This window comes from Benincasa hispida, chromosome 9 (genome assembly GCF_027475165.1).
Source record: "Benincasa hispida cultivar pf3 chromosome 9, pf3_genome.v1.1, whole genome shotgun sequence".
Classification (NCBI taxonomy): domain Eukaryota; kingdom Viridiplantae; phylum Streptophyta; class Magnoliopsida; order Cucurbitales; family Cucurbitaceae; genus Benincasa; species Benincasa hispida.
Window position 1 is genome coordinate 51,469,876 of NC_143486.1, and position 9,006 is coordinate 51,478,881.

General features: G+C 36.1%; 1 protein-coding gene across 1 annotated transcript; it reads right to left on the bottom strand.

Moving 5' to 3' along the window:
• Nucleotides 1-7,465: 7,465 nt before the first annotated feature.
• Nucleotides 7,466-7,783, bottom strand: LOC150033890 (uncharacterized). The gene has a single exon (XM_090317111.1). It carries the CDS (start codon nucleotides 7,781-7,783, stop codon nucleotides 7,466-7,468), a length of 318 nt encoding a protein of 105 aa, XP_090173237.1.
• Nucleotides 7,784-9,006: the final 1,223 nt, after the last annotated feature.

The window sequence follows — 9,006 nt, forward strand, 5'->3', positions numbered from 1 at the left end:
TACCTTCTCAACCCGTTCCCCCGCATACTCATTGTAACTTTCATTGTTATTAACTCTTCTCTCAAGTCCGCCACATAGAATCCATCCATAGTCCCTGTGTTCGACCCTGGGCTTATCAGGCAACCTAGTAGGATTTATACTTGGGTCTTGCTAGGAAAACTTGCATGCACAATGCATACACCACCATCGCATTATACACCATTATTTCATCGCATTAACCATGCATCAACAGGAACGCATTCAAAACACCCATTGGAACACGTCTATGGAAAGGCATGCCACCTACCGGTCGAGATCGAGCATAGAGTATATTGGGCCGTCAAACAATGTAATATGAACTTGGCCCAAGTCGGTGAGTAGAGATTACTAGAGCTACAAAAATTGGAGGAATTACATTTTGAGGCCTATGAGAACTCAAGGATCTACAAGGAAAAGTCAAAGCTGATTCATGATAAAGGCCTTTTGAGAAGAGAATTTTGGATCAGGTAGAAAGTGTTACTCTACAATTCTCATCTATCACTTATGCCTAGTAAACTAAAATCTAAATGGCTTGGTCCCTTTGAGGTAATTAATTTATTTCCCTATGGTGTTGTGGAAATCAAAAGTCCAGAAACTGGAAAGGAATTCAAAGTGAACGGGCACTGCTTAAAGATTTTCAATGAAGGAGAAGTCAACCTTGTTAGTGGAAGCTTTCTGTTGGCTCCGCCTGTCATCACTTGAGCCCGTATCACTAGACGTGTAGCAAAAGACGTTAAACATTGCGCTACCTGGAGGCAACTAGGAGTTTTATTTTCTTTTCTTTCCCTTCTTCTATTTTCCTTTCTATTTTCTTTTTTATTTAATATCGGCTGACTACATTTACCCTTTTTTATAGGAGATGTGCAATTTTGACTCCTGAGATCAAGATGAATATGCCAAGGCCCAAAAATTTGGGGAGTTTTTCTGTTCCCTTTTTTCCTTTTCTCTTTTTGTCCTTAGCATTGAGGACAATGCAGATTTTTAAGTTGGGGGTGGGCGAAGCATGTTTATTAGAAATTAAATTAACTGTGTCATGGTGTGTTTATTTTTGTTCGCTTTATTTGTTGTTTCATTTCAATGACTTATTGATGATGCACTAGCATGTTCTAAAAAGGGTAATTTCCACAATTTTGAGCTTTTTATAAACAATTTTTTTTCATGAAATCTATGTAAAATGAACCAAAGTTTAGAATTTTTTTTTTCAGATTTTTAATCCTTTAAAGTCTTAGAAACGGATTATCTATCTCGGATTTTCGTTGTCAACTCGAAAGGCCCCCTATTGGCTTGAGAGTAACTTTTAGTGCCTAAGAGTAAAACTAGATAATGAAAAAGAAAAAAATAAGCCTAGCGTGTTAAAAAAAAGGAGAAAGAAAAAGAATAAAAATATAGTATGTGTGTGTGTGCATGGATAGAGGTGAAAAGAGCTACCTTCGATGTGTTCTTTTAGGGCTCGGGATAAAAGAGTGATAGGTTCCCAGCGATGGAGTGTGAAAGCTAGTCCTCTAGGTAAAATACATATCTTTTATGTTTTTTGTGCATGAGTTTTGGGCATTCCTTGATAGTGTTACTCTTTGATTAGTAATATCAGTATGTCTTGGGCTGATGACCGAGCCAGAGTAGAGGGAAGATGACTTAGGAGATAGATAAGACTTTTCCAGGCACTTTACGATTAACGAAATAAAAATTCTTTCTTTGTTTTCTCGTTTGTATATGGTTTTGATAGAAAAATAACCTTTTTATAAAAAGTCTCAATTAAGTGATTATTTGGTTTAATTTATTATGCGACCCTATAGACTATTGAGATTGGAGAAAGGGTTCATTAAATAGAGTGAACATTCTCTTATTGAAATCCATGACGGAAGTTTATCTTGCTCGGGACGATCAAGTCTTAAGTTGGGGGTGTTTGTTAGCTCTCAAAAAGAGCTAATTTTATAGCCTTGATTTCCTATATTTGGATAATTCTTGGATTCTGTTGTCTCATTTTGTAGGATAATTAATCCCATGGAGCCAACACATGGAAAAGACAAAGAATCGAGCCGAAAGAGTGGAAAAACCAAAGTCTAAATGCACTAAATCAAGTTCAGTTAAAAAAGGGAGATTTTGTCCTGCGCCAGAGTCACAACGCTCATCCCAAACCTTAGTCCAACGCTCATTCGACACTGAAAGGCAGTAGCTCTAGGAATAGGGCAGCGTTGCAACGGTGTCCAGAGCGTTACGACACTTCGGATTTGAATCATCACCACCATTACAACGCCCTTGACGTTGAAAGACAGTAGCGCAGCATCGCAACACTCCCCTAGAGCATTGCAACGCTTGACCCTAGTGTCGCGACGCTATAAGGAATTTATAAAAAGGACCTGTAGGGTCATCTTTGAATGAGGATCAACACAGCCCACCACACAATCGAGCTTAAGGCCGAATTAAGGAGAGTTGAGAGTTTTCGTTCAGTTTTTGAGTAATTGAGTCAATTTCCTAAGGAATAATTGGTATAGTTACCCTCGATTTCTACTTTTTCTATTCGTTGTAGTTTGAATTATGACTTTTAGAGGCTAAATTATTTTCTTGGGATAGTTTGTATGCCTTAATTCTTGAAGGTCATCTAGTTTATTTTATTCAATTGTTGAGAATGAACATCACATATTACAATCGTATAGTTGAAAGAATTATTTTCTATTCGTTGTAGTTTGAATTATGACTTTTTTTCAATTGAATTCAATGAATTTTTTCGACAAATTGATTTGTTAAATCTCATGTTTGCAAAATCTTTCTAGTCTATGCATATCCATTGATAAGTTGAAAGAATTTTTTTTGTAATTCCTTACATAAGGATTCCGAAAATACTGGATCTCCGCCTACACAAGAAAATTGTTGATAAAACTCCAAAATGGCATTTTCTTTTGATCCAATTTTTTTTTCTCCTTATCATTCAGGAAAGACAAAAAAAAAATCAGGGTAGCAAACATTCTCGAGAATCATCGGTAATGGAAATTACATTAGTAGGAATATAAGCTGAAACATCTCTCGATTGGGTCTAACTATTGGTAAAGCAGTCATACTTCCTTCACCTAAAGCAGAACTTGATTTAGCGGCTCCTTCCAGAAGGCATGAATGCAAATAAAAAACATCTCTCGGATAAGCTTCGTGGCTCGGCAGTCTTCATATTTTTGATTGATTAGGTTGCAAATATTAGGATCGCATGGTTGAGGTCTAGGCTTTTTCTGGCCAAGTTCATGTGGGTTCTAATATAATCTTTCCCAAATAAATCATTCAACAAGATATAGCTTTCCGGCTTGTTTGAATGTCTCGACAATTGAACCCTTTCTTAATGCTTTTCTGTTTTAACTTTGGGATCGCTAAGAAATAAAAGTTTTAAACTGAATTAGGGATGATTTAGATTTTCTTACAAAATTGGTTATTTGGGCTATTATAATTTCTAATCGGTCAAGGGGTTTATGTAATTGAAAAAAATAACTAGTACCTAAGGATAGAAAATAAAAAGCATACACACTAATCCCAAGATTTTCTCCTGAAATTGTCTCAAAACCTTATTTTTCTACAGTTGCTCTTGTTTCCTTTTGTTCAATTTCGCTCATTAAAACCATAATAAATAAAATCTTTCTTTTGGAATTCATAAATTGTCTTAGATTGATTCAATAATCTCCATGTGGATTCGACCCCGATCTTACCACTTTTCTACATTTGTGGTATAAGCCTTAGATTAGTGAAAATAAAATTAAGCTTTTGTTCGAATTTGGGGTTAAGTAACGACATCGATTCCTGAGTCCAAACAGATATGTTTATTGGATTTTCATAATAGAATGCAAAATCAACAAGTTTATTGAACAAGATACTCAATAATAATATTTTATTGATAAATAGAATGTTTAACAAAATTTACGAACTGCGAGTTCTAGGACATTTTCAATAATCTCCCAATTGGACTAAAATTCCAGTGAGAATAAATATATACAATACAATGTTGAGAAACATAAAAGGGAAAATACAATAAACTAGGGCATCTCTAATACCATAGATATTCTCCCACTTGCCCTAGATTACATTGCTCACAGTCCTAGTCCAATCAGGTGGCCCTCGAACACTTTAGCCGAGAGGGCCTTCATAAATGGATCAGCAAGGTTGTCTTCAAAGGCTATCTTTGTGACGAGCACGTCTCCTCGATGTACTATCTCTATGATGAGATGGTACTTTCTCTCAATATGTTTTCCACATTTGTGACTCCTTGATTCTTTCGAGTTGGCAACAACACCACTATTCTCACAATACAGTGTGATAGGTAAGTGCATATCTAGAACTACTTCCAAGTCAGCCAAGAATTTGCATAGCTATACTACTTCTTTAGCGGCTTCACATGTAGCTACATATTATGCTTCCATTGTAGAGTCAGCGATACAACTTTGTTTAATGCTTCTCCAAACTATAGCTCCTCCATTGAGAAAACTGATCTTGAAGTAGATTTCCTTGAATCCACATCAGTCTGGAAATCAGAATCAGTGTATCCAGTAAGGATCAAATCCTTAGGTCCATACACAAGCATATTGTCCCTAGTTCTCCTTAGATACTCGAGGATGATTTTGACAGTAGTCCAATGACTGTGTCCTGGATTGGACTGGAACCAGCTGACGATTCGAACTGCAAAACATATGTCAGGATGTGTACATAACATTACGTACATCAAACTCCCAACTGCAGATGCATATGGAATTCTTGTCATTTTCTCAACATCTTGAGGTGCCTTAGGACACTATTCCTTTGACAAATGAATTCCATGTCTAAAAGGTAACATACCTTTTTTGGAATTTTGCATATTATATCTTGACAACATCTTGTCAATATAAGATGCCTGAGATATTGCTAGGGTTCTATTATTTCGATTCCGAAAGATCTGTATTCCTAGAATGTATTGAGCATCACCCAAATCTTTCATTTGAAACTGTTTTGCTAACCATCTCTTTTTGTCAGCAAGGAAGCTTATCACATTCCCAATAAGCAAGATATCATCAACATAAAGAACTAAGAATGCTACAGCCTTGTTGACTATTTTCTTGTATACACAAGGTTCGTCAACATTCTGTTCAAAGCCATAAGATTTGATCGCAGTATCAAATCTTATATTCCAGGATCTTGAAGCTTGTTTTAACCCATAAATGGATCGTTTAAGCTTACAGACTTTCTGTTCCTGTCCTTGTTCAATAAACCCTTCAATTGAGACATAAAAATACTTTCATCAAGATGGTCGTTTAGAAAAGTCGTCCCATTTGCCATATTTCATAGTCATAATATGTGGCAATAGATAGAAGTATTCTAATCAATTTTATCATGGCAACAGGAGAAAAGGTTTCTTCATAATCAACCCCTTCTCTTTGGTTAAAACCTTTTGCCACGAGTCTGGCTTTGTAGGTTTGCACCTTGCTAGTTTGATCTCGTTTTCTTTTATAGATCCATTTGCAACCTATAGGTTTAACCCCATGTGGTTGGTCAACAAGTTCCAAATAGAGTTAAAGTACATAGACTCCATTTCAATGTCCATGGCTTTTATCCACTGTTCCCTGTCAACATCTTCCATTTCCTTTTTAGAGGTTAATGGATCCTCTAATCCATCATCATGTATGATGTTTTGAGTTTCAGCTAATCCCATATAGCGTTCAGGTTGCTGAACAACCCTCCCACTACGTCGAGGCATACTCAACTCTTGAGACAAACGTGACGGGACAACAACAGTTGTTGATGGACCAGCTTAATCAACAACTCTTATTGATTTTTCTGTAGCATCTTTGGTCATTTCTTGTAATATTAGTTTACTACGAGGTAGATGATTTTTAATATGATCTTCTTCCAAGAATGTAGCATTTTTCGATAAAAACACTTTATCTTCTTAGGGATCATAGAATAGTCCTCCTTTTGTTTCTTTAGGGTACCCTATAAAGAGGCATAATTTTGAACGTGTTTCCAGTTTCTTAGGATTTTGTACCAACACGTGTGCTGGACAACCCTAGACACGAAAATGACGTAAACTAGTTTTGCATCCTTTCCATAATTCATACGGTGTTTTGAAGGAACAACGTTTAGAATATATACTATAGTCTATACTGCATACCCTCAAAAGAATTAAAGTAACTGAGCATAACTCATCATTGATCAGACCATGTCTAACAAGGTTCTGAAACACTTTCTGCAACATCGTTTTGTTGTGGTGTTCCTGGTGCTGTGAGCTGGGATTGAATCCATGATCTACTAGATAGTTTTGAAATTATAAATCCATATACTTGCCACCTTAATCAGATCGAAGTGTTTTAATTCTTTTACTTAACAAATTTTCTGTCTCGGTCTTAAATTCTTTGAATTTTTCAAAAGTTTCAGACTTATGACTTATTAAGTAAATGTAGCCATATCTCGAGTAATCATCAATAAAATGGACGAAATATTGATAGCCTCCTCATGCTTTTACACTCATCGGACCATATAGGTCTGAATGTATAAGTTCAAGAGGCTCTTTGGCACAAAAACTTTTCTAGAAAAAGTTCTTTTTGTCATTTTTTCCTCAAGACATGATTCACATGGAGGTAAAGAATTATCTTCCAACTGACTTAGATGACCATTTTTTACCAATCTCTCAATCCTATTGAGATTAATGTGACCAAGTCTGATGTGCCAAAGATAGGCGTTAGGAGAAATTTTTCATTCTTTTATTTTGAGTCTCAGCCGTTTTAAACATCTCTATATTTAGAATTGCCTTTGCTTCAGTTTTTTTTTAATATGTACAAGTTATTTTCAATTCTTGCAAAACAAATATGCATACCTCTTGAAAAAACAAATACTTCATTAGATTCAAAAGATTTTCTGTACATATTTTCTAGCAAACAGGAAATGGAGATTAAGTTTCTTTTCATCTTAGGTACATAATATACATTCTTAAGTAAGATGAAAGATTCTCCAAAAAAATAGCTTGACATCTCCCACTGCATGAGCTGAAATGACTTCACTCGTTCCCACCTTGAAAGTCATTTCCTGTTCAGAAAGTTGTCTCCAAGAACTAGTTTCCTGTAGAAAAGTGCAAACATGACTAGCGACGCCTGAATCTAATATCCAGGTTAGGTGAGTATTCTTCACTTGACATGTTTCAACTACTAGTAAATCTGATTTACCTTGTTTTTCCTTTTCCGCTTTCTTTTCTGCCAAATACTTTGGGCAGTCACGCTTCCAGTGCTCATCCTCTCCGCAATGGGAACACTTTCCTTGTTTTTGTTTTTCTTAGCAGTGGTTTTCTTATTCCCTTTACCCTTCTTCTTCATTTGTACAGATTTATCTTTCGAAGAAGAGGGAACAAACTTCTTGTTACCAGTGGGTCTTATTCCAGATGTCGACACCTTAAAAAACTTCTTAGATCGAGAAATAACATTTACTTCTTTTTCTTTAAGTTCGTCATCGACTAATATGTCTGTAACTCGTTCAACAATGTAGTCAAATTATAAATAATTTTGTTCATAACAGCATTGGTTCTAAAAGGCAAATAACTCTCCGGGAGAGATTCCAATATCATACTGACTTGACTTATCTCATCTATCATCGCCCCATGAGCGTCAGCAATATTAAAATGGACCATCATATCGAGAACATGTTCTCTAACATTGGACCCATCTATCATACGAATACTGTAAGCATACTTAATGGCTTCATGTCGAATAGAGGATGACAGTGTCCCGAATATCTCCTGGAGCGACACCATTATCTCACGGGCGGTGGGCATTACCTCATGTTTCTTATTAAGTACATCGGATATACTTGCTAAGATATAGGCCCGAGCTTTTTCGTTAGCCCTAACCCACCAATCATAGATGTCTCGAACATTTTGATTCGCTGTTGTACTGGGAACCGGAGGACATTCCTCCGTCAACACAAACCTCAAATCATCCATAACTAATATTGTTTGATGTTGGATTTCCAGTTTGAATATCCTTCACTATTAAATTTATCAGAAGCTAGCAGTTGTATAATTGAATTCGACAATGCTAAAAAAATTTAAACAAATTCTATTAAATTTTATGCATCTAAATCCAAATTAAGCAAAATAATAAAGTACCCATAAATATTTATTAATTTACAATGATACTTTAGTGATTTAGAACACTTGCTACCGTGGGGCAGTCAACAATTCCTTCACTGAAGCAAGACAATTCTTGACCAAATACTATACAGAATAACTCTTTATTCCTATAGTTCTTTTGGTCATCGTTTTCGATCAAGATCTTTACTAACAATTAGTAATTCTTGTAAGTGTGACCCACCATTTTCAGATTTTATAGAACGGTATGAACACACCCCCTGAGATGGAAGACAATATCCAAGATGGAACTATAAGACCCTATTCATTTACTGAAGCTTAGGTTGTTCTAAATCCTATTTTACGACCCTCTGTGGGGATCGTCGTGGTTAACGACTAGCTAGTGCCACCTAAAAATGACAGTAGACGGCAACATAGGAATCTCACGGTTCAAACTAATGGAGGAGACCATAGAACAATGTTGACACATTTCCTTCACCCACTTACTTGTTGGGATGATGCCCTAAACTCTCGTTGGGTCCTGTAGTTTGTAAACACAGTATTGAACAAACGCTTGTGATGTAATAATGTATGATATTTTTTTCACTGTTATCTATGAAACATTGAATGTTTTATTTGAAGGAAATCGGACTCGAGATTTCCATGAGCAGCGGAAACAAGAATATTCCAAATTACAATCATGTATGAACATCACATATTACAGTCGTATAGAAAACAAACGGTTATGCAATTGATACAGAAATTACAGCATGAATACTTAAATGCACAAAGAGAAAACTCTAAGAACATTTGAAGATTCGTCTCCATGCTCCGTTGCGCACGACCGCTCGAACAACAGCAACCTCGAACGCTCGATCTACACAACCGTAAGATAACACGAACACTTCGTGCTCGTCCTCAACGATCGC

Bases quoted from the DNA above. Each gene is read 5' to 3' on its own strand.
- LOC150033890 (XM_090317111.1), bottom strand. From the start codon at position 7,783: ATGCCCACCGCCCGTGAGATAATGGTGTCGCTCCAGGAGATATTCGGG.